This window comes from Nomia melanderi, chromosome 4, assembly GCF_051020985.1.
Source record: "Nomia melanderi isolate GNS246 chromosome 4, iyNomMela1, whole genome shotgun sequence".
Classification (NCBI taxonomy): Eukaryota; Metazoa; Arthropoda; class Insecta; order Hymenoptera; family Halictidae; genus Nomia; species Nomia melanderi.
In genome coordinates this window covers 10657858-10685523 of record NC_135002.1, presented here as the reverse complement: position 1 = coordinate 10685523, position 27666 = coordinate 10657858, and the positions used below count along the sequence as shown (strand labels likewise).

The window sequence follows — 27666 nt, the reverse complement described above, 5'->3', positions numbered from 1 at the left end:
AAAAGGGGTGATAGAAGATTTTAGGGTATTTGCAGAAAATTTTCATGATTATTCGTATTATCTTTTGTTATATTTTATATTGGAGTTTTAGGTATCCTTCGTAATTTTTTTCTCTTCATTTATTGTCCACGTTGAAGTCATTTAAAGTGTTAATGTATTAATTGTTCGATATCAGAGATGAAATGTGGAAGAAAATGTTTTTCTTGAAAGTTTGAAAATGGTTGCGTTAACTAACACGTACAATTTCTAATTTTTCTGGAGCCTCAATAGTAACGCGATAAGAGCTAAATTAAAATACGAAGCGGATTGAATTAAAAAGAGAATTTACCTAACATAAGAGTATAAAGTGCATTGTAGACTTTGAACGATATTAAAGCGAAGAAATGATTCCAGTATTTTCCAACATATTAATTTCTCGGCACTGAATTCTTCCCGTTTTCTTCGGGCTTACGCTCCCTCGTTTCGCTGAGATCATCCGTTTGCCGAGACCCGGACGAGAGGAAGCGTTTGGCAGGATCCACCTTCGTATTTAATTTAACTTTTAAGCAGCTCGTAGAGATTATGGAAAATCGGAGGGTGTACAGAAGTTGGTTATAGTGAAAGTCCTGAACGGCATTTCCCGCGAAACAGTCTATCCCGGCAATTTCCCGGAAAACCCTGCCCGAGACGTATAGTCCTCCCGAGAAATAAACTCTCGGGAAGATGAAGAAATCTCGAGGAACAACATATTTGTTGGACGTTCCTCGCGTAAATATCCTGTTCAGCAGGAATTCTTTTGCAGGATTGAAACGAATCGTACCGAAAGATTTTACAGCTTTCCTCTGTCATTACTAGAAACATTCGAAATTACATTCTTCGCGAGGAATTTTACATTGCACAAATTTTCTCAATAAAATTTCTCGATAAATTAACTCTTACTTCTCTTTGTCTTTTAGCTATAAATTCATTCCTTAACTACCGAGGTTAATTTTAACGAATCTCATTTATCTTCAGACAACACTTCAATGTTCCTTAACGAAGCATTTAATTTGGTTAATAGTTAAATTAATGGTAAATTGTAATACGAAATTATTTCTTAATCCTACCATGATCCTCAATTTATCGACAAATTTGAATTATTAGTAAAACGGAAGAACATAACTTAAAAATGATTCCTTTACACTATTCTCGAATTCGGAAGTATACCCGGCAAAATGAGTGCGCGAGTAAATCCAAGGGGAAATAAACAAACAAAAATGGCGGCAAAAAAATGGAAACGTGGTCGGTTTACAAAATGTCCCGAGTAACGTAGCAGTGTTAGCGTCAGGTAGCTGGAACTTTGTTTAGAGGGCTGTCAGTCGTCGAGGCATGAAATTCCTGTGATGTCGGGCAAAAGAGAAAAAAATTGGGGGAAAGCTATCGACTGGGCCAGAATGGAAAAGGAGCGTTGCTCGGAGCCACGCCACAAGTAATCTCTGGTGTAAACGCTTCTGATGGGTATCTCTGGATCCGGTGGCTCGTCATACTCTCATAGTGGCTCGGCAGCTTCTAGACAAAAGCCCGTCGACAATAGGCCATCAGAGTATCGGGTTGGCTCGGTGAAGAGGCACGTAGCTGGGCGAAAACTGCCTCGGAACTTCGCATATTCCGACGGCTTTTTTATCGGTAGGACCCACTTCGCCGATGGTTTCTCTCCACTTCCAATGAATTAACACCAGACTCACGGGATCGTTCAATTTCACGTGTGCTAACCCTTTGCCGACGAACGTTCTTTGAACTTCTAAAACTCTTTTCATAAGGAACTAAATTATGCATAAAAGATATTGTGGTGAAGGTAAAAATGCAGCAAAGAAGTAGTACGTAGAAAAATGTTTTATTTGTGAGTTGTTGTGAGTTATTCTAAAATACGTTCTTTTACGCGCTTTTTGGGTTCTACGCTGGAGACAATTGACGATCGATGAACGGTCGATTTTTGTCATGGTCCGCGCTGCTGCGCCACACTCGTGGCTGGTCACGTAGACTGCCACAATATTAAGTGTTGTGTGAGTATTAACACGTTGACTGCCACGGTGGTCACCGATGACCAGAGCTTCCAAATTACTTGAAAACTATAATTTGTCAGACAACCGATGTCGACTCACAATGTTCAATAGTGTAAATGAATAGATAATAATGTAACCTAATGATCGCAATACCAAGAAAGAAGTAATCGTTCCTTTATATCTTTGTTACAAAAGAATAAAAGATACATAAAACTCAAGTTTTTCGTGGCAGTCAACGTATTAACTCTTCGCGGACGAACATTTTTCGAACTTCTGAAACTCTTTTCGTAAACAACTGAATTATGCATAAAAAACTATAAGCTTAACTCATTCGCGACCATGGTCATACTTGAAGTACCTTTATTGTGGACCGCGCCTTTTTTACAAATGTTTGACGTGATATGTTCTTTATACAGTTTATACATATTTAAAACACAGTAAATGAACGAAACGAAGCATTTTACATAAATTTCATACGTGTATGACATTTTGATATAGCCAAAGCGACTATAGGCTGTACTGTTAGGTACTCGTGGTTACCGTAATGGTGGTCGAGCTTTGTAGGCGTTTGCACGTGGTGTGCCGACTAATAAACTTGTATGTCTCGAAGGACCACCAGACAAGATCGGGAACAAAACTTAGAAATGAGTAGAAGGTGAAGTGAACTTTGACTCTAGTGCTATGCGCTTGATCGAAATTGTTACTTGATACTTTGTAATCCTTACTTCCTATTCCGTACTCTGTGCTATGTACTATGTGAGTTGATACTTGTCTAACTATGTGTTTCAAACTTGTGTCCTCGACGACACCTCCGCAATGTCGTCTTCGCGGGGGTGAAGACGTTCTGGTTGGTCCTTTTAGATCTAGATGGTTGTGGAAGGGAGACACGGTCCCCTCCCTTCTTGGGTCTTCGAAGTTGCTAATGTTAATAACTAATTCGTCCCGTTTGCAATCGTCGACCGTGGCAGGTAAAAAGCAAGAAACGCTTTGGCCTTAATAACACATGCTAACAGACGGGCTAGAGAGTTAAAAATGCTGGTGACTGGACGCCAGATGTGAACAATAGACAAGGAGAATCTACAGCAAGAATCGCGGGCCTTATGGGTTCAGGGATTTATGGCTGCCACGGTCCCTTCTCGTAATACCGTAATGACGATTGCAAGTTGCGAGCGGGACGAAGGCTCTTATTGTTACGAAAAACTACCAAATGTACAATAAGTCTTAGAAAAGATAAAAAGTGCATACAAAACTAAAACTACGATGGTTTAAGGGCTCGAACGAAACGGTAAGGCTATAAGTGGCCTTAACACTGTACCATACGCTAAATATATGTTAATATCATCATAGCAATAATAACCGACAGCATCATACATATGTGTACATATATAATACATTGGTTACAATTAATTTATTGATTTTATTAATTTAATTTATTTATTTGAAATTTGAGAAAAAAGCTTCCATTTTTTGGAAGTAACTTTTATTGGAGAATTTTTGTGTATGATAAAGAAAAATGGATATACGTGCATTAGTTAAATATAAAGATGCATCATTTTTGTTATTCTATTCTATATATTTATAAGACATACATTTTTTAATTTGTGACGTTACATATCAGTGGTTCCAAACTTTTAACCGGCAGAAGATGGAATTTTCTTTTTCTGTCCAAACTAGGAAGACATCATCAGTGATACTCATACTCGTGCAACATTTGTTATGGAGTTACCGGAACGACTATCGCGGTAAGGGCTTAAAGTACCGTTAAAATAGTCGAGTATCGACGTGTCGTAATATCTCCGGATGTAGCCCGAGCTCGACGTTTTGCGCGTTCGATTGATATTGCTCCCAGTTGTCCGTGCGAATTCACTCGAACACATCGGTTTGTCCTTTTCCACGGCGCGGCGCGGCACGATGCTTCGGAAAGTTACCGCGTCCCGGGGAAACTCGGGGAAATTCAATCTCGGGAGATTGCCATCGAAGGATCCTCGGCGGCCTTGAAAGTTGCCTCGCGTTTTCGCCGAAGTGGACACGTAAGGGAGGCAGTCGAGCAAGATAAACAAGATCGGTGACGCGGAAAAATGAAAAAGTGAAACCTTAAAGCGTTCCGTCGCGCCAGGATCCAAGGGCGCGCCGGGAAATGCCAGTCTCACAATCAACTTCGTTCTATCTGCGAACTATTTCTAAAACGGTGTCGTTGGAAACTTTAATGTTTCTTTTTCTTGTTTTCTGCAGTAGATCACTTATTGACATGTTCACTGCCACGAGAATTTTGTGTGTTTTTCATACAATGACACTTGTTCGTTATTACAGCGAATGAGTTGAGAACCTAATATTTCGACTGCAGACTCTTATGGAAATTCAAACATCTAAGGACGTAATTAGTGGGTCAGAAAGACGATGGGAAATATTTCCTAAGAACTAATGTGTAAGCACTATATTTTGAATATTATATGTTTCTTCTAATACTAAAGACAGGTTTATACCGACTTTTTACAAGAAAATATAAGAATGTAATATAATACTATACAATAGTATGCAATTATATTATAGGACTTACGTCGTATGCATTCTGTGTGATTCTGTGCTTCCAAAATTCTCGCGCATGCATAAAAGTCCGCAGTCTACTAATATTAAATTCAGGTGCATGTTTGTTTCGAAAATAGAATGATTCATTGTATAAAACCTCGAGAAGATGTACAGTAGAAATTTCATTAAAAGTCAACGAGGAGTACTTTGTTTCAATTCTCCACTTGCAGCTGTTTGTACAATAAAGAAACATAAAGTTATATACGTACACACGAATTTTTCGAAATGTCCAAGTTCTGTTTCAAAGGAAACTTGTTTTATCAAGTTTCTTAACCTTCAGGAAATTCCGACCAGCTGGCCAGTATCGCGCATGAATATCCGTGTATACAGGGAAACAGCACGTTTTGGTGGAATGAGTTATGCTCAATACATCATCGAGAATTACCGGAGTATGAAACGACCATAATTCATGCGGTCTTCGCTCGAGATGGAGATTGAAAGTGTTCCTTTCATATTTCCGTTTGTGTTATCGGCGGAATCGATACGGGGAATTCGCGATGAAAAGGGGGAAAATATGAAAAGAAATGTACAACCGGCTGAGATTTGTTAATTAACGAGCGGGACAGCCTTGACCCGAATGTCCCCGGAAATTGGAGGAGCCCACGTTTCATTCCTGAACGATCGCGATGAGTCAAATGGTTGACCCAGTTCGACGATCCACGGATTAAGTTTCTGGTGTGCTCTCGCTGCACCCCAGGATAACAGTGTCACCTACTCGTTACCATGATCGAAACGAAGTTTTGTTGATTCAAGGTCCTTTTATTAGGTTCCGACTTTCGGTGCGCAGCAGGCGGAGGGACACGTAGCTTTTGTTCGCTTAACTCCTGCGCCGAGCTACGAATTTCCACCTTGCGAACAAACACGACCTGAACATTATTTGATTCGCCCGTTCCTGACCCGCGGAATATAACACAACCGAATCCCTTAGGATCTGAATATGAATTTGGATCTTTGAATTCTAATATGAATTCTTGATTTCCGTTTCTGTGCTGGAGATTGAACACGCGTTTGAACATTCGAATACGATCTGATGTATTTGAATTGAAATTTAATTGTAAATATTCGTGTTTGAATTTGAGTTGAAGTTTAGTTGTGAGTATTCGTGTTTGAATTTGAATTGAAACTTCCTTATAAATATTTGTATTTGAATTTGAATTTGAATTTGAATTTGAATTTGAATTTGAATAGTCAATTAGTATTACGTTTTATTACTATTACACGCATTCACATTCCATATTTCTACTCGTATTATCACAATATTACCATATCACTACATTCAATTATTCTCTATATTACTATAATCTTACATTACGATTTACATACATATTTCTCTGCGTTAATCGTTCAAATGCACTAAGAGAAGAAGGAAATTTCAGAATATTTTTCATTCTGTCCCATAACGCAAATAGGTTAAGGGAATTATCTAGAAAATTCGCTAGTTCCCCGTGCCGTCCTCCGCTATAACGTTGGAGCTTCTTTCCATTCTAAACGCGGTTTCCCGGAGACCGACATCCGGCACGAGTCTGCGTCTCGTCTGACATCGATCGGGCATAAACGTTTGGACGAACCGGCAGATTAAATTGCACGGCTGTCGTAAAGCGTGACGGTGGCGGCAGCTCGTTATTTCGTAATGGGTCGTAGACGTGCAAGCAAGAACTGTGTGCAAACCAAACATAGGTACATACGTACACGCATACATGCACGTACACTCGTTCATCAACGCATACACACCGAAAATTCGGAGCAGAGGATCGCACGAAAAGTTTTGTCTGATTTATAGCACGTTATTCTATGGAATTCATTAACACGATAGTGAGTCTGAGCACCATGACGCGTCGAAGTACATCCATTGTATATTATCGTGCCGTGGTCCATTGTCGGTTCGTTGAAAGAAATGCATTTGAATTTTTCAGTGATTATTTGAAGCTATTCGATTGACGATTGTTTTTGTGTTTCGCATGGACGAGGTGTGCTACCTAGTTAAGTGGAGTACAATAAGATGGTACGGTGTGTAGGTTAAATAAATTTGAGGAGATGAACAATAGAGAATAAAAGAAATGTTATCTTTGATATTGTAGCTAACAATATTTGTATACTGTTAATATGTATGCAAATTTGATTATAATAAATTATGTTCTTATTTTACTTTTGTATTTCAAGTTTTAGAAACAACGGAGTTTTTATATTTTGAAAGCATTAGGTTCTATGAGTTGGAGTTCAAGTGTACCGAAGCTGCAGTAGATAAATCGATCACTGGTCAGACAAAGGTGAAAGTCTTACCAAAATTTAAATTTCAAAGCCGTGTTGTTAACATATTTTCGTAAATTTTGGAATATGGGTTTGAATTTGAATAATTCAATATTCGTGAATGTGATTCTTGTCGGATTTTAATATTCTTTTCAAGAATTCAACTAAATCGTATCAATTTCTTGTACCCAATTACGAATTCACTTAACCCTTAACCTTCTTAGACTTCGAAGTATAACGTTTTGACTTCGAAAGTAGTTTCGTGTAACTTAATTGCAGCAGAAAAAAGTTTCATCCCGTTTTGTCCACATCTGTGCTCAACAATTGTCCAGATTTCAAAGCGAAAGACAAAAGTTACGAAGCTAACAGAAATTAAATAGAATACATTTATAAAATACAATTTGTAAAAATAATATTTACTCATTACCTAAACGTTAAATTAATGGTATAATTTCAATTCTATAAATCAATAAAAATAATACAATATACTACAAGAACATCATTTAACATTCATTCGTCCTTTTACGTATTATTATATCCCCTATACATTACCCATTCATCACTGTTCAATACAGATTCTTTCTATTCAATATTTACTTTGCAATATTTTACTACAGTATACATACTTCATTTTAATTTACTTTACAATACCATACATATTCTTTTACAACACTTCCAATATTATACATCTCTTTACATTTTTACATTTTTAATATTATACTTATTCAATACATTTTATATTTCTAATAATATGCATACTTTTTCACATTTTACTTTTCTAATATTATACACATTTATTTACAACACCTTCTATTTCTAATATTCTAAATATTTTTTCACAACATTTCACGTTTATAATATCATTCATATTATTTACTACAACAGTTTACTCTCCACATACAACGTCCACACAAGAATCCTCCCATAACTCTTCCTTTTGTAGAAGCTTCGTCGATCGTGAGACCGCGGAACGTGAAGAAAACGGTAGATAGCGGGAAAGCCAAGCAAAGTTTACGCGTTTCCCGCACGCCCACGTACCGGTTACCCTTCGTCCTCTCGTGATCCCATTTTTTCCAGGTCCAGCCAGCTCTGTTTCGCTCTGTCCACGTCGGCGACGGCGCCAGGCGTCTCGGCGTCCTCCGTCGGATCTCCCGTCATTTATTTTCTTTACATAATGCACGATGCCACCGCGGAAGCTGCTCGGCCAATCCCTTCGGCGTTGCCGGCTGAACTTTGCTTCAACCCCCTAAGCTTTCAACACATGTACAACATGTCTGTACTAATAGAAAAGTTTTCCACTTCAATTTTGTAACCCATATATACAGGATGACCCTCGACTCATGGTCAACCGATTAGGAGGTCATTCTATGTGTAAAAATGAGTCGAAAAAATAGAATAAAATTTTTTTCTACGAGTCTTCGTTTTCGAGAAAATTTACTCGGTACATGTCGACTTTGTGCATCTCACTATACACTCTTGTTTTGATTCTTATTTGTATTTACAGACATAGTAATGACAGAGTGCGGATACCGTTCTTGATACAAACACGAAACGTCCAAATTACCCTTGTACGCTCCAAGTGCGAGAATCATGTCCGTATACTCACTATTCGAATAAACTGCCATATTGAGAAACTGTTAGATACTGAATAATTATACCGCTAATAGAACAGCACGAACGATAAACTATTAACCGAGATCATTACTATATCTTTAAATACACATAAGAATCAAAACAAGAGTGTATAGTGAGATACACAAAGTCGACCAGTGTACACGTACCGAGCAAATTTTCGACCTCGATCTTCTGAAAAACGAAGACTCGCAGGAAAAAATTTTATTCTTTTTTCCAGCTCATTTTTACGTGTAGAATGACCTCCTAATTGATTGGCCATGAGTCGCGGAACACCTTGTGTCGTTCATATTTACGATTAAAATACAATTGGGCTAACCTCTTCTCATGCAATGGCACGTGGTAAAAGCTTCTAGATCGGTTTAATAAAAATTAATATTATTTCGTATAGGTCCATTCAAAAGATTATTTTTCTACGAATGTTTTATCTTAAAAAAAATGTGCATTTAACAGTGAACAGTAATATATATTTAACACTCGACAATGGTTTTTATTAGAAATATTCATTACTTTCTTATGAACTATCGATGATGTTATTTGCAACTAACACGAAGAAGCACTTTGCGCATATTGACAAAATTATTTTACTTCAAATGTTCAAAAGTTAAGTGACGACTGAGAGTCGACTTTCGAGTACAAAGAGTTAATAGTCCAGTGAATCGATAAGAGATAAAAAGTATAAGATTACCTACAAGAAGGTAATGACCTAAAAAAATAAAGACCAACATTAAAGGTCAATTTTGCTCGTCTCAACTTATACCAATTACAATCAGCTCGTGTATTTATTGCTCAGTATATTAGTCAATTATGAGTAAAAGGAATCAAACTTTTACTTCCAACATAAAATGATAATGAAATAAATAATACTTATTCGTTACTATATATACTCTATGTTATACGAAAAATGTATCAACATTAAAACTACCAAACAGGTCAAAATGACCCATTCCTGACGTCTTGTTATTGTAATTATCAAAAAGATAACAGATGTCTCTCTGAGATATTACTAAAGAAATTGATTTAGCAATACGCAATCTAAATTGTAAATCAATTGATGTCTCGATAGATGCACTTTTATAATGTCTATAGAGAAATTGCGAAAAATAAATTTAACTGCTCAGTAGTTTTAGTATTAACACGTCTCCTGCATACAATGTATTATGAATAATCATATTAACCGATTTCCATTCATTAGTACGCGTAGTTGAATCTTCAAACGTGATTATTTCTAATAGTAATTCATCATATGAAGAAACATTATTCCATATTTTGTTACCCAGTTTTTCGTATGGTACAACTTCCTCCCAGTTGCACCACGAATTCGGAAACACAGTGTACGGGCACAGAGGCTTGCACAGTTGGGATAGATCGATCCGAAATTGCTTTCCCCCGTTTCCTGTCCGCCACGGTCGCCTGGCACGCTTCGGGATAAAGACTGTTTGCCGATGATGCTGTATCGAGACCTTTTCTATTCCCGTTGCTAACCGGCTGCTTCTCCGGGATCCCCTGGATCGTTCTTCGAGATAAATGGATCTCGTTGTTCCCAAGATTTGTGGAGATGTTTGCGTCGATACATCGTATCAATTTTGAACGATTTCCATCGATATTTCGATGATACATTATTTTCTAAAGAACTTTACGAAGAAACTAAAAGAGCTTTTGCTCGAGTTAAAACAGTTTCATTTTTCGTGAAAACAGATTGCAATTAGTAGAACGGAGTTCAGAAAGCTACAGCGTATATGAAACCGAGGATACCTAATTCTCCTGAACTTCTCTTGAAGATTCGAATGAAAGAAAGCTTCCCTGAAATTGATAATTTTATAGAAACAAATACATGATGATTTTAGAATTGTTCTGTTTTAATTGTTCAATAAGTTTCCTTTGATTATTTTCCATTCTCTGCACGAGTAATTTTTAAGTTTTCTCTTGAACACTTTTTAACCTGTTACCCATGGTGCTGCTTATTAAAGTTTAGCATGATAATGCAGCTATTTTAAAGCTGAATTAAATTATAAGTAAATAACAGTGGTTTTTTTGAGAATCAATAATATATTCGGCATTGCACGAAAAATTGCCATTTCTTCATGACAGCTGAAGGGGTTCAATGCTAAAAATTAATGTTCGATGCTGACTTCGCACTTATAGAACTCGCGTTTTAGGTATTTCGTGTAAAACACGCGATCCGTGTTTCGTGCACCACTCGCGCTCGAATTCTGTCAATCGGTCCCAACAATTTTCACCCTTAGCATCGTCGTCAGAGCAAGCCGTCAATCAATGAAATTTGACAGGAATCACGCTGACGAGGGCCGAGGTTATTACGGTACGGACTTCATGCGTTCATAAAAATGTTTAACTCGCGGAATGCAGTGTAGTGTGCATATGACATTTTATAAAATCCGTGGAAGATTTTATCCCATGCTGAATCTAGTGAAACTATTAAAGTATTGAGATCATTATAAAAAAAGAAAAATTAATAAAAAAAAGGAAACTAAATGAATAGTACCTTCTACGGTCATTATTTGAAATGTTTAATTATATGAATGAAATATATGAAATACTTGTATAGACACTGTTTTACAATCGATAGAAAAATATGAAATAGAATTTTACGATAATCCTGTATGGAAATAATTAATCCTTTGCACTCCAAAGGCGTCACTCAGTCACCAATTGACTCGACACAGCAAAATTGCAAAGTTTAATATCGATATTAAACTACGTATAATGCATCAGTAGGTGAAATATTGAAAAAAAATAGTTTTCTTCCTCGTTGTATGTCCCATTTCTCAACAAGTCAATTTCAGAAAATATCATCTGCATCGCATTAGAAAATATTGAGTATTTCCAGCGAAGAACTTTTAGAGTGTAAAAGGTTAAAGAAGAGCGAATTTTGAAAGAGAAGATCTTTTATTAGAATTTAAGTAATTTATCTGGTTAATACTTGTCAATTTTGTTTAATATCAGAATGCAACTCACGTCGTATGTTACATAAACTCCAAAACTCGCGTTTGTGAAGATCAGCATCTCGTATAAGAAAGTCGAGTCGAAATAGATTTTCCCTTTCATAGGTGCAGTCACCGAGAAAATTGTGCACAACAACGGAACAACGGTTACGCGACGTCCGACAAATATTTTCCAGGGTATAACTGAATATTTTGGAATACGCGAAGAACAATTGAATATTGGGCGAAAAGTTTGCGGGGCGGGATTGAATAAAAACGGGAATATAATGGAGATATCCGCGTGTATCTACCTCTCGGTTCATAGAAAACTGAGGTCCGGAGAGATGGAATTGACTTTTTCGCATCACTCCCGAAAGCTCGTAAGTCCGTGTTCTGATGGAATCGAGTTACTCGCGTCATTGGGATCGGAAAGTGTTACTTTATCGCTCCATTAAAGCTCTCGGGTCGGGCGCTCTTTTCATTCGCGGGCCTGGATCCCATCGAATGAATACACGAGCGAAAAAGTACCATGGAACCAAGTAAGAAGGAACATCGATGTAAATTCGATAAACGGCCTATCAATTGGATCATTCACAGGTCAAAGCGACTAACTCCGGTTTTAGGATATTTTCAAACGTTAACATCGAAACGGTTGATCGATTATTTGCGTATGTAATTTTATCTCTTCACTTTCCCTTTTTCCGAAGGTGATGAATTGGTTAAATGAATAATTTCATTGTTTGACAATTTGAATTTAGAGAACGAACATTTTATAAAGATGTATGGCACCATAGAAACGAAATATGAAAGAAACAACTGACTGGTTGTACCAGCGTTTCCTGAGAGAAGCTGGACGTTTCGGTCCAGTCGTGTTGGTCCGGAAAATCAAGTGACCTTAATCAACAAAACCGTGTTACTGTTCGTTAACCGGCGTCATGGTGGACGTGTCCCGGTGAAAAGCATTTGATCAACGCAGCTTTTTCGGGAAATCGAAATTCTGAACTGTAGTTACTCTGTTTAAATTAGTATTACTCGAATTTGAGATTATTTGGAAATTATTGTATATCTGATAGTTCTTTGATAGTTTGAACGGTGAACTGACTCTGTGAAGAGAAAATTTGTATGGAATATTTTATAGTTCGTTCTTACTTACTTCTGAAAGCAGTATTAGAATTAGTACATTTTTGAGACTAACCTATCTTCGACATAATTATCTTAATATATCTTGGAAATTTATAAAATATGCAGATTTGTATTTACGAAATGTCTTCGTTTCTTTTAGGAGAATGTCCATTCGCTTCTTTATTCATTTTAAGTTATATTTCAGTGAATTAGTACGGGACACCCGGTACACATGGCGATATTCCGTGATCGTAGCCGATATGTGCGGGGCGGTGGCGGCCATTTCGCGATTTCGTGTCGCGTTTCTGGGTTAAGTGTCCCTTAAACATCGAAGATAATAAAACGGCGCAACACATTTCTTCCGTTGATGACGGGAATTTTTCGCGAAAGCCCATGAACGGTCGACGGCTAAAATGAACCTTTCGAAGATGAATGCCGGCTATTAGTGAGATCAAGCTTTCCTATCTAGAACAAAGAAAGGCGAGGACATAATTCAATTATATAAACAACAGAAGATCAATATACAGTCTACATCTTCTACGAGATTTATGATTTCGATATACAATTTACCTTTTACATTTTCACTATTAAAAACGTAGCATTTAAAACTAGATGAGATATATTTTACTATTATATTATAGTTCTACTGTATTCTCATAAAATTTTAAGCGTATTAAAATTAAAATTGAAATTGAAATTGAAATTGAAATTGAAATTGAAATTGAAATTGAAATTGAAATTATATTTATATTCTATAATAAATGTCAAAGCACCAGTGCAACAGATCGATCTATTCGTTCTATTCAAATGAGCTACATAATCCCCTCACATTTGAACTGATTCGAAAATATCAACACCGGTTGATCGTTCCCTGTGGTCATACTACCCCGTACTTACCGCACTCGCTTTAAATAAACGCCATTTAACTTCAACGAATCGCGTGTCCCCTCGGTTTACGTAATTCCCGTCGCCATTTCGGATATCCTGTGAATCTGCGGTGGGGGTTGGATATGATCGTGGGTCGCGCATTTCCATGACAATCGGTATTTAGCGCCGGCTGAGCTGGATAAGGGTTCGATCACACATTCGCGAATTCTCGCGCGACTTTTCTGGGTCAAGTATTCCCTGCGACCCGCGGGGGATGAACGAGGCGGCGCGCGGGAATTTATGGCGGCCTCTCCCACGGGAGAAAATTCTGGTTCGTTGAATCGTTACAGTAATTTAAGGGGACAGTTACGTCGAGTTACTCATAACTTCCCAGCAATTAAAGCGGATTTCCTAGCGTACGGAGATTTCGGACGCTTCTGTGTACTCCGGATGGCACTGTAGCCCCTCGTGTCTTAGTTACAATTCTCAATTGCACGCGGTGTAGTAATATTCCGGCAGGAATGCACGAATAACGGAGAATTATTGTTATTAACCTTTAAAACACCTCGGTGGTGAATAATGTGAAAGATCATTAGCGTTCATACATGAAAATGGTAAATACATATGTACCAATTGCCAGCTATTAATTTGTCTTTAAGTTTGTTCCGTAAACACGTCTTTCGTGGTAATTCATACGTAGTTCTTTTGTATCTTAGTCCCTTCTTTCTCCATTGTCTTGATTTTTGCAACACGTCCGAATATGAAGATTTATATTTATATAAATCCTTATATATCTGAATAATCTATGTTAGTTCATTGTCTCCGAAACCCATAATTGTGCCGCTTATTGGCCAAAGTAAATTTCATTATGCCTGGTATCATGAAATAACAAAGTCTTGTAACTATATAAAAATGACAATACCAATAAAACTTACTTCAAGAATACACTGTTTCGTATTTCCCACATTCGTCAGCTGCACTTGTAATAACAAAGTAAAATACAATGATCATTTGACTTCGCATTCAAAGGGACACTTTCAAAGTCAGCATACAACCTTTCTTTACTTTTTATTTTCTTCGGTTAATCGATTTGTCCAACGAGTGGCTCGATTAACAGTACGGCCCGACAATTCGTTAACGATCCCCGAAATCACGTCAGCATTCGGAAAGTCACCGTTCCGATTCGTTAGCGGCATTGGTGGGCGGGTATCGCGGGAAATCACGAAACTGACCGGGACAGATAGCCGTCGGCGTCGGTTAGCTCCTTAACGTCCGGAACGGCGAAGGCACGGGGATCGAATCGCAGCTGTCCTCGGCTGGTCCGAAAATACGATCGCACGATAGCCCACCCCGTGGGAGCAGCGCGGTGACGTCGCCGAACGGAAATAGTCCTGGCCAGGACACGATAACGAGTTTCGACCGAGTTGGCTCGCGGGCGGTTTCACGCGCCCTTCGGCCTCATGAATTATTTATTTAATTGGCCCCCGGAAGATGGACGGCGGACGCCGAATCGCCGCGGATACATACGAGCCGTATATGTAAAGTTTCGCGGGGGCGCGCGCGCCGCTTTCTGAATGGCCTCCCTGCGATCGTAATTCACACGGTTCCGTTTGGGGGGTAGGTTTGTAATCCTTGCGCTGACCTTGCACCGAGCCGAGCAGAAAGTTCCGTCGCCAGAATTCTTACGAATCCGCGGAATTTTTTCAAGGACTTCGCGCTTCCTTCGGGAACCTTTTGTTTTACGCGATCTACGTTGGGTCGGCCTATGACTAACGTTGTTTCTTTCTGTTACATTGTTGTGCGAACGATTAGTGTTGTATTATATTAATGAATTATAGTATGTTACATTATATTACATAATATATTATAGTATGATACATAATATAATATAATATAGTATAACTAATCAATATAATGTGATATAATTACAATTAACAAATATAATGTAATATAATATCATTAATCATTATATTATATTATATCAATATTTGTCTCCTTTTTTATTGTTGACGTATTGATCATCATTGTATACAACTTTTCTCTATTCGTTGACTAATTCTTTAATGAGAAACGACGACGTTAATAGAATGACTTAATACGTTACTTGAAATTTAAAGAAATTAGGAAACATATATTTATTTTTTAGTAAATCCTCACTTTTCCTTTAAATTTACCAAGAGAATTTTCTGTGTAACCTAGTACAACAGAATTTTGGGTTTATCGGTACAGTACAGAGATTAAGGAGTCAGTTAACGAATTTTATATAGATTTAGTATTGATCAGTTGATCAGTCAATTAATAGATTTCCTTATAGATTAGTTTACTATCAATTAGTTAATCAGTCAATAGATAAATTCCTTGAACCGTCACACAATAAACTATTAATATAACCATTGTTCCTTTCCTCTTCTTCGTAAATAACTTAGGTTGCAGTAAACTCTCCGAAATTTTATTGTCATCTCACAAAGGAAACAGGAAACAAAAGAAGAATTCCCTTAAAAAATTGTCCGATATTTCAAGAAGAAAACTGTCTACTTTACAGGATAATAATTGGCTAGGGAGCTTACGGTTGCGGATAAACTTCCGCCGGGATTATCGCGGACAAGCGTCCGCGTGACTCTTTCAGCGCACGAAACGCGGGCTTCCGTTTGTATCTGCGTCGACGAGACGGCGACCGTTTCACGTGGAAAACGTCCACGATAATAACGCGGTCCTCTGCTGGCAGGACAATATTCCACGGAACGAATCCGACGTTCTCTTCGTAGTTAAACGATCGTTTGTGCCTGTACCCTTTACTCCAGATAGAAATCTGTCACGGATTACGTTTCCGCTTGAAACTCCGCGGAATAAGGCAGCGTCTCACCTCGGAGCTCGTGACTGTCTTGCGCTTGTAAATTGCTTCCTTCGTTCGAAGTTCGTTATCACGCGAAAAGTAACTGTTAACGTGACAACTGCTCGACGAATTCGTAATCACTGTCAAATGATACAGCTGCAAACTTTGTCGATTGATACTTCTTAGTTTATTGAAGGCAGAGATTTAGCCTAGAAGAGCTTAGAAAGGTTTTCTGGATGTCGGAAATAATAGTTCTTCGAGAATCGTCAACCTATTCCTCAAAACGTCTCTGTTTAGATGGTTTAATTGAACGAATGAATAATCAAGCAATGTAAATTTATTTCTAAAATAATAATAAATTGCTAATAATAAAATAGTTTTTGCTTCGATTCGCGGGTAATGAACAACATTGATTTTTGTCAAATTAATCGAGAAATCTTCGTCACGAGTCTTGCTCATCATTGTATGGCGAAACATTGAATTCTTTTAGGATGGGCAGAATTTTTAATTTAAATTTTGAATATAAATAATAACTTATAAATACAAATTAATAATGTATTCAATAGTTTGAATAATCTTACTAAAACGAATAGATTTTGTAACTTTGAAGTTACAATGACGTTCAACGTTTACTCCTTTGTATAAAAGTTTAAGTTCATCAGTCATTTTGCAGTAAAAATTTAAACAAATCAATTCAACCCACATTCATCCGTGACTTGAAGGTCACACGGGCCTATAGAGGGTTAAACTATAAAAACGAAAGACAAAGAATTTTGATCTTTTTGCCATCATTCTGAGAAGATCCATCAAGACGATCCTCTTTTCCCGCGTTGACCCGAGTTGCTCGGTTCCCATGGACGCGTTCCCCTGCCTGGCAGTGTCAGCTGAAAAAAATATTCGCCGGCATCTTGGAGGATCCTTCCAGACGACAAGTAAGAGCGACGCCAGCGCATAGTTCGCATAGATGCAAGAAAATTGCATCTTCCGTCGTCGTCGCAGGCCAGAACCATAGGCGTCCTGAGGACGTGATCCGGGCCGGGTCAAGGATAGGCAGGATGTGACGTCACGAGACCGCCAGGAGATCGATATCCTAGCTACCGTACGGCGCGTCACCGCAAAACGCACTGTCTCCGACTCCTTGTTGACTTTACACGTGCCAATTTTCCTTGAGGCGTGCGCTGTTCACGACGACACGCTCGCTTCCGGTTAATCTGCTTCTTGCCCGGGGAACAGGTGTTCTTCATCAACATGTTGATCTTTCCCTTTACAGGCTGCCTCGAAATTCTACCTGCGTTTGTTGATTTTCTAACATTGAAAAGAAAATAAGTTTTGAGATTACGTGAACTTAATTTGTTAGATGTTTCAGTTTATTAGGTACAATTGGAAAGATGGAAGGACATAGATGCTTTTTACATTTGTTCACTGGTTATCTCATGTAGATTAACACGTTGAGTGCTATAGGGGTCTCCGGTGACCCAAATTGAATTACTATAGTTCACTCAATGGAACGATGATTATTTTAAACATTTCTATATTATAAATAATACTATCTAATTCGGTGACATTGAACTAGGTCGACGTGCAATGATAATAGTGAAATTCAATCAAATGATTTAATATTATACTTTTTTCATTTTGTGTATTTTTCTCTATGAAATCGTGTCGCATTCAGTGTGGTAAATAAATGAGTTACAAAAAGAAGTTTTGGAATATCTTATTGGCATTTATTCATTTGTTAAACATAAAGTGTTTCCGAATAGTTTAAAATTGTTATATTTGAAGTCTTTGAACTGAAGTATTTTGGAGGATTTTGTAGATATTCGTTTATTAATAGTAATGACCACAAGTTTTACTTGCTTCGCGCTGGCTTTACACTTCTCAGTGTCTTTGTGTCGAGTATTTAAAACTTAACTGGAGGAAGTAGACTTACGTAACTGATGAAAATGTACTCAATTTTGTGTAAATATACGAAAGATTATCCTTTACTGCCGGCGTTCCCTTGTGCTCGGGGAATAGCGCAGCAATCGTTTGTTCCTCGTTGACCTCACACGCGCCGATTGTCCCCTGTGTCACTTGCCAAGGCTGCCTCGGAGGAAACCCTTCACGGACAATGATTTCTTTCAGTTTGCTGAGGCACGACATGTATAAGCGATCTATTCTGAGGTCGACGACGAGAAATCGTTTCCCCCAGTGATACATATCATGGATTCTTTTGCATAAGAGGACCGCTCTAAATCTTGAATGACGTACAGGGAGGCAGCCTTATCGACTTGACGCTTCGATAATGCTGCTCGTTCCCCTTTTTTCTTTCCGTCTCTCCTTTCGTCTGTCGTATTGGCACAGTGAACGTTTTCGCGCGGAAACAGTCGCGTCGATGAGAAACTTCGTTTTCTGGTGACCGAGCTTAAGGTTGACCCTAATGTAGCATCGGCAAACATCATTTTTCTTCTGTAACCGTATTTGACAAATTTTTCGACCTCCTTTAACTTCGAAGGTCTGATAACAGTAATAATAGTCTAATAATAGTAGTAATGTTTCTAATACTAATGTGATACTGATATTATACTATTATTATACTATTGTTGCTAGTATTAATACAATGATATTGTTATAGTAATTTTATTAATACCAATATAATACAGATATTATATTTTTATTATACTAATGATAGTAGTAATAATATAATATTAATATAATCGTATTCCTATACAGATGTAATCATATTATAATACATTCAATCATATCATTATAATATGATTATTAGTATTGTTAGTAGCTACCAATATTTCAACGTTATTAAAATGAATGGATTATACCTTATAGAATAGTTAAGAAACAATTTCTCACTGTAGATAAATTAACTCTGACCGTATGTACGAGATACGTACAATAATTAAGATAATAAAGTTTATTGCGTGAGTGCGAATGGTAATTCGTTAATGAATCAGGATTTACATGGGTAAAATAGAATTATACTAACAACAGAAATTAATTATTCATGATTTCATTACATTAAGCGAGGAATGGAGTGTGTCGCGAATGGGCAGGGTTTCGCTCGTTAGGATGGAGAAATTTAATCAATGATATGTTTTAGAATAAATAAACAAAAGGGGACGCAAGAACAGTTAAAATTAATTTTTGAATAAGTTTTCTTATTCTTCCACCACTGAGGTGGAGTATGAATATTATAGTATTATTATTATTCCGTCCCTCCCAAAGGTGTCGAAGCCGCACAAAATCCGAGGTATTAACAGGTTCACAAACCTTGTCCCATATTCAAATAATAATGCAATCCTCTTAAAATTATGGCTTTAATTAATTATTCTCTAAACTGAATTACAAACGTGAATTTTAATCTGGTCAAACCCCGTTCTAGCCATCCCGATTTCATCACTTGTAATATTTTATGCTTATACAACGTTTCATTCCAACAAATTAGAATGCAATTATTATATTACATATGAGTACAACAAAAACATATCAATTTAACAATCAAGCTTCAAGGTTTTCCAACAAACCCAATATATTACAGATGATATGAAAAATCGAAATGCCATGAAAATATTTCACATTTCTAAAATAAAGTATGTTTAATCGGATAACTTTTAAACAGTATAGAAATTTATATTTACTGAAGAATTTATAAGTTAAAGGGACTGACATTAACATTGACTTTTCTTCTTTAGATGCTAAAATCCTGCAGGACTCTGAGTATGACGGTTCGGGGACCAGCGCTGGATCCACGTTGTAGAGTCGGTCATCCGGTGTGGTCCACTTCCGGTCGCCAGCAATCCTGCAGCTGGATGGACCGACAAGGTCGCCCAGCCTCGCCACCACCCGTGTACCCTTCCAGAGACTCGAGGTATTGTCCAAGGACCAGGAAGGTCGAGCTCTGCATCGAACCCGGTCAATCGCTGGGCTTGATGATCAGGGGCGGCCTTGAATACGGTCTTGGAATTTACGTCACCGGTGTCGACAAGGACAGCGTAGCTGACCGAGCTGGACTATTGGTAAAAACAACCAAATTTATTCATTTCAATCAAGTTAATCAATTAAACTTCACCAATCGATTCAATTTATTCATTCCATTCAAGTTAATCCGGTTAAATTCATCAATCAAATCGAAATATTCATTTCATTCAAGTTAATCAAGTCAAATTCACCAGTCAAATCAATTTGTTCATATTGCAAAAAGTTCTGTAACATTTATTTCTGATCGTTTGATGTTCAAAGTTCGATAATCAGAGATTGACATTCGAAAGTCCTCGTCACTGTCGATGAAATTAAAAGATTGTATAACTCGAATACATTTTATTTTTCAATTACACGTCATTACGACGCTTTCAAATGATTGATGACATAATTTCGAGTTGAAATTGATAATATTAAATTGTTGGATAAATGGATCCGAGAAATGAATTAATCATCCAATCGTTTAGCCCGATATATCGGGAAAAATTAATTAGTCGTTCGTGATCGAACGGACGCGCGTACTTTGTCTACGAAAGTGGATCGAAATGGCACTTGATTGCTTGATTGCTGATCGCTAACGATCTCGAAGGCGACCACGATGGCATTTGATAGACAAGCACTTACTCTGGATGCACCTCTGACTTTCGTCCTTGTTAGTTTCGAGACACCATGATTAAATGAATCTCCGGAGTGTCCAATAATCAGATTTTCAACCGACTTCATCGTTAGTCCATCTAATTATCTGTTCCTTGATTTATTTATAAAAATGTGCATTTCGGCGAATAAACTTCCACAAGCTCCGACGAAAAGAAAATAATTCGAAAACAATTAAAAAATTGCCACAGTATATGATTATAATATTTTCTTTTCTTCATGAAAATTTTAACTGGAAAATACAAATATTTCTACACAGCAACATTAACTTTACTTCTCACTGATTTAAAGATTTAAAAACCTCCAATTGATCATTGCAAAAATGAAAAATCGTTTTCTTCAGATAAGAAGCATTTTATTGTTTTTCTCTTAAACAGTTCATATTACCAAATGAATGATAATTCCAACTTTATTCTTCACTGATTCGAATACTCAAAGAGGGAATGAATTTTAATCAGTAAACGGTAAATTTCTTTTGTTCCTGTAACTAGCATCGTTCTAAATCGTTCGGAACGGTATATTTTCAGGTAGGCGATCAAATAATCGAGGTGAACGGGCAGAGCTTCGAGGAGGCGACCCACGACGAGGCAGTGCAGATCCTGAAGACGAACAAAAGGATGACTCTCTTAATTCGCGACGTCGGGAAAGTACCACATTCCTGCACCACCAGCCAGCCGATGGTGATGCCAACGTCTAGGTACTCCGATCACAACCCGTTGCTATTGGAGAGCCCCGGAAACCATCGCCCGCCGAGCCCTTCGTAAGAAACAGCCCCTTTTTATGAAATTCCACGACCCGATCAGCATCTCGTTAACTAAACGGACATCAGACGATATTAGCATTCTGCCGCGTAATCAAAGAAAATGGAGGATAGACAGCGCTGTTCTCGCGCGTGAGCTGAATGTATAACAAGTTAACAGCGTCTAATTGCTTCAAATTTTATTGCGTCGTTTTCATGGAACGAGGCTAGCCACTCGTCTGAAACTAATGGCGATTAACCTCGCGATCCTCGGTTTGTTTATATATTGGAAACGTTATTCAAAAAATAGAGACACGCAATTTACCTTTTTCCTTAATTTCCCACTTAAGAAAAGACTTAGAACTCAGATTTCTAAAATTGTAGATAATAACAGGTTTGACGAACGAAATCTACGTTGCAAAAATGAAAGCGCGATTAAGTCAAGAGAAACCTGAAAGACGGCGCAGGATTGGAAAAGCTCTCAACTCGACGCGTTGAATTATTAAATTATTAAAATTGAGTTGTTAAATTATTCAATTGAAAAACGTGGTTCGTACTATGATAAAAACTTGTATGCGAACCAGCTGCGAAAACGCGATGAAACGCGTTTTATGTCGCAGCATCGCCAGCGATTGGAGACATCGAGGAGGCGTGCATACGGTGTCCGCCGCGACCGCTGCCATGGTGGAGGAGAAAGCGAGGGTGGTCCTCGCGAGGAGCGAGAGGGCCGCGCTCTCGCAGCTTTTGGCCGATTACAGGACCCGCCGTTTGACGATCGAGGAGCTGGTCGCCAGCTTGGCCGACTTGTTGAACACCCACGAGAAACTGACTTTACTGACCGAGCTCAGGGAGCTCGTCGACAGCAAAGACAGGCCCGCCTTCGACGATCTCGTTTATAGGCCTCGCGTGGCTATCTCAAGGGTACGTTTCCACGCGACGATAATATACCTTGGCTTCGCCGTTCGAGACGTACTTCCTAGAAAATTTCTTTTCTGGTATCGTTGCTCCACCCACTGGGCGAGGCTTGTAATAAGGGAGTGGTCGTTTCGCTCCTAGTTCCTCTCAGTGGGCGTGGCTTGTAACAGAAGTGTAATTTCGAGCGGGAAGATTCCTGTCTGTAATTTCAGGAAGGACTAAGATTGAAGATTCTCGTTTCTGCGACATGAGATCCTAAGTGGCATCATTTAGAAGAATTGATGGATCCCTTTTTCTGCTGTTATCTTTTATTATGGTGAACGCTTATAATTAAGTAGGCGGCCTCTCCTTAATTAGCTTTGCATATCTGTGCTGTTCCCAATCGGTGAGATTATTCTTTACTCACTCTTCCGCCGACGTAGTGTAATATAAACAGGAGGCGTGGCCTTCACACCGATGCCCCGCCCAGTGGGCGTAGTTTACGTTAACAAAATTGATTTTCAGCGTCAGCTCAATGTCGCTTACTTTCCAATTCGAAATATAATTTCATTTACGGCTCTGTTTCAGAGAAAAGGCGATCGCGCTCACTCCGATCTGATAGTGACGCCCTCTCTCCACGACCTTCCGGTAAGTGAACGAACCACTTTTACTGTACACAGAAACACAGAGATACAGATGGACACACACGTACACGTTCGCGAATGACATATTCATACAAATTCACTTGTCACGGAGTATTATCTCTCTTTCTTTCTCTTTTTCTTTCTCTCTCTCTCTCTCTCTCTCTCTCTCTCCTTCTCTCTTTCTCTCTCTCTCTCTCTCTTTCTTTCTTTCTCTATCTATCTCTTTATTCATCTGTCCATCTCTCCCGGGATATGTATAGAAACTTTTGTCTTTCTCACTCCCTGTTCTGTACGTTGTCCACTGTAACTGTTAGATACGTATAACTGTTTTCTATCTAACCTTTCTGTCGCCAGGCATCCGGTCGCGAGCAACCGTGATAGAGAGTAATCTCCGATCCGCAAAATTTATTCGCGAATCGGTGCGCTCGGTCCGGTTTTCTCGCGACTGATGGGCGGATTCTGGTATGCTCGTCCCCCCACCCCCACCATTCCCCCACATATCGCACTGAATGTGTCCAATTAGAACGCGAAACGATCTAGCGAACGATAGGCGGTGATACCGGCGAGACGAACCGAGCGTCGATCGGTTCAAACGGGTGGAACCAGCGGAAACGAGCCATGACAACGAGGAAGGAATGAAAATGGAATATATGGTAGAATCAGCGAAAACGGATGAAGAGAAATGAAAAGATCTGAAGGTTTGAAAACAATTAAAGATGGACGGAGAACGGTGACTGATCGTCGGTTGGAGAGGTGCGAGGTATATGAACGTCGACGAAGATGGAAGACGAAGAAACGGGAAAAAGCTGCTGTTGGAGCACATCCAAGGGAATCATCGAATTATCGGACACGTCTCGCGTCTATTAAGGGGCAAACGTCGATCCGAGAGATGAACTTTTGTTTTTGCTTAATCGGCCTCGACCACCGCAGTGACCCGTGACGCATGACTCGGATAATCTTCCTGCAACCCTTTCTTCTTTTTTCTACTTCTTCTTTTTCTTCTTCTTCTCCTATATTTTCTGTTTCTCGTAGAAGCATCTTCGTGATCTATCTTCTATCGCTTCTTCTTTTTCCTCTTCTTCTCCTCCTCCTCCTCTTTCTCCTTTTTCTTCTTCTTCTACTTCTTCTTCTTCCTCTTCTTCTTCTTCTACTTCTTCTTCTTCATCTTCTTCTTCTACTATTTCTTCTTCTTCTTCTTCTTCTTCTTTTTCTTCTTCTTCTTCTTCTTCTTGACTGATTATTCTATCTCTATCTCTGTTTGTGTTCTACGTATGATTTCGCTTGGTATTAGTGCGCTTTCTGGCAGCCATTGTCTCATCGTTTCCGGTCTCTCGGTGTTCTTGATTCGAGTAGCGTTTCGATTCGGTTATGTCTTGCGTAGTGCTTGGCTGATTGCGAATGTTCGAAGCCTGTTCGGGCATGACGCGAAAGTTTCGAAATGAACGTTTCAATTAAATGAGCATCGTTTAACACTATTCTCTTTCAATATAATTTCATTCGAACGAACTTTTCAGAAGTGTTTGAAGATTGCGGCTTCGAACATTTCCGAATTCACGTCTCTGGATGCGAGTTAGGGTAGTTGCTTGCGATTGGGAAGCACAGAATGCGGCTGTTAGAGCTGTTCTGCCTCATCATTTTTTTTCCTTTTCACGCTGACTGATAGCGGGGATTTACCGTACAAAATGCGACATTTTTCGAACGAGTTCGCCTGAGCTTTGCTGGATTTCTGTTTTTGTTCTTATCGGTTGGGTGCTTGATCATTGATCCGCACGTGAACATCTTGAAGAAAGAACGATCGAAAACTATCACTCAATTCACAGTCAACAGAAAATGTAAAAAATCTTATATTATTCAATCATGTGATAATTGTTCTGAGTTTTTCATTAAAATAATTCCGATCCAGCTTTTTACCGTTTCTCATATATTTCAGTCACATACAGGAATAACTTATTTCATCTCAATAATAACATATTTCTTCAATTAATTTACGTACATCACCATTCAAGAACTGAGATTTCTCAAACTTATAAATTCGCTTTTCTGCATTTCGATGGAACCTTGAACTCTCGTTTAAAATAACGTGGAGTACGAAATTCTTTCTCCAAGTTTGATCACGCACTCGATCGCAAGATGCTGTGAGTAGTTCACCGAAGATCGGCCTGATCGCATCACGAATGCGTCACAATCCCAGGGTGCTTGTAAAAAATGTTTTCACGGGAGCTTTAGCGATGCTCTCGGCGAGACAGCGAAAGGGTTCGTTCGATCGTCGGCCACGGCGAACGGGATCGAGGAGTGAAATAAATAAATAAGTAAATAAGTAAATGAACGTACGATCCGCGAAAATTCTGCCCGCCTTAACCAAAGCTCGGGCAAGCTCAGCGACGGCCGGTTTCGTAGCCAACGAGTTGAAACGAGCGCCATCTTTAACCCTGAAACCATTCGATAGATGCCGTATCTCGGTTCAAACGATACACTCCCACTCCTTTTTCGGCTCCATCCGCTTTCTTCTCTGTTTCTGTTGTCTTGTCTTCATTTTTTCGTTTCCCTACGTCGTTAGAGTCAGCTTCAAAGTGATCTCGTGTTTTTCGGTTGGACAACTGAATAGAGAAGTTGTTTAAAGGCTAACGGGAGGAACTGATCCCAAAGGATGCAGGGAAATTGGATGGTAAATGCTTAACCATTGCGAATCAGTCGGGTACGATTCGACCGGAAACCAGACGAGCAATCCGCGATCGTTCTTCAGAGGATTCGCGGGAACGCATTCCGCGTGAGTAATTTGAACGCGTTACCGTCTAGGCTTGAAAAATTCGATTCAATTGAAGATTTTATTGTGTACTCTGTGTCTTCTAATAAAAAGTGGCAAAAGGTAAAAAAAAACATTAAAACTTCCAAATTCGAACTTTCAAAGATTTGAAATTTCAGAGTTTCAAAACTTCATTTTTCAAACGATTAAATTTAATTTAATATTTAACAAGGTTCATTATGTATAGAAGACTGCATGATATACATTTTTACAAATTTCTCCCTAAAACCAATAATTTCCTTTGTTGAAAATGGGGAACGAGTAAACGCATCAGTAATTGTTCTTGATAATACTAAAAAAAAAAGAAATAATTCAGTTTCTCTTAGAAATTCAATTGACTACGGAACAAAATGAAGACGAATAAGCAATCTTTTTAATACTAAGAATCGAGTATACATTAATCATGGTCCCGTGCGAGGGTTAATGAATTTCAGATTGGGGTTTTTCGGTTGAAAATCTGATTCGACGATGTTTGATTGATAACCGGTGGCCTGATTGCGCTTTCACCAGGTTCACGGGTCAGGCTGTGCGATCTTCGAACGGAAGAGCATCACCGGAAGTCATCGTAAATCAAGTGACACCCGCGCGCGATGATAAACGTCGCGCCCGGAACGTGATCGATGATAGATCGTTGCTTAATTGGCATATTGATTGGTGCTTACGTGCCTAATTAGTTGGTGACTTGAATCAATGAACAAAGGACAAATCGAGACCTGCCATGGATCATTCTATAGAACCATTTGCAGCAAAAGAAATCATAGTTAAAAGGAAATATCGATGACGACATATTGATTCTTCCAATTTGATTTTATTATCATCCCAATTGTTAGGAGTCTCGTTAGTTATTCCTATACGGTTTCTTCGAGTAATGAAACGTTTTCTGAATGAAAATTGTTCTTAGAATCTTCATCCATAATATGTCTGTTCAGTACATAACAATATTATTTCAGAAATAAGTCAGAACGTTCTCCGTCTCTGAAAATTGTTGTATCTTAGTAATGTTTTTCTTCTAACTCTATCTTTTGACGTTAGTTCGAAGTTTACTTGACTCATAATCAATACGTTCTGTTAATAATGATTATTCTACCGTTCTTTATACTATTTTTTAAAAATATCCCTTTGCCTTGAGGATTTCAGCCTAGATGCCAACAATATCTTTTTCGTTTGACCAGTAAGATCAATCATTTTCCTGTGACCCCGTAGTGAAGTTGAACTTCAGTAGTGAAGTAATGGTAATCCATAGGCAGTCACAAAAGTCTACATTTTCCAAATTTGAAATATTCGTTACACCAGGCACGAAACGTTTGTTTTGGTCGATGAATCAGTGAACACAAAATCTGAAAATTCTTATATTCTTTTTCGAAAAATGTTGAATTCAACAGGAATAAGCAAATCTTCGTGACTGGCTGTAAGCCCTCTGAACCAAATATTTCGATCCCAACGCATTTGATACACCCTGTATATAATCAAACTCCCATATCCCCACAAATTCTCGCGATCACTAATTTGTATGTACACCGCCTAAAAAACAATTACGAACCTACAATATTTAGCACGTTGACGCCGGCATGTACCATCGGTGGTTTAAAAAAAGTAGTTATGGAACAGTATTTTTCTTTTTATTTCATTAAAACACGTTTCAACTGTGAACTACAGGTCGAAAACAAATAAAAAGTGAAACACTATTGAAACCATAGTTCAATTTTTATC

The 27666-nt window shown here is 38.4% G+C and overlaps 1 protein-coding gene across 2 annotated transcripts in view; it reads left to right on the top strand.

Moving 5' to 3' along the window:
* dysc (whirlin protein dyschronic) overlaps positions 1–27666 on the top strand; it is a 161950-nt gene that overhangs the window by 64147 nt on the left and 70137 nt on the right. For both annotated transcript variants that reach the window (XM_076367022.1, XM_076367023.1), the window contains 4 exons: positions 19937–20260; positions 21404–21636; positions 22236–22536; positions 23098–23157. In XM_076367022.1, coding sequence (XP_076223137.1) covers positions 19937–20260; positions 21404–21636; positions 22236–22536; positions 23098–23157 — 918 coding nt within the window. The remainder of the gene's footprint in view (positions 1–19936; positions 20261–21403; positions 21637–22235; positions 22537–23097; positions 23158–27666) is intronic.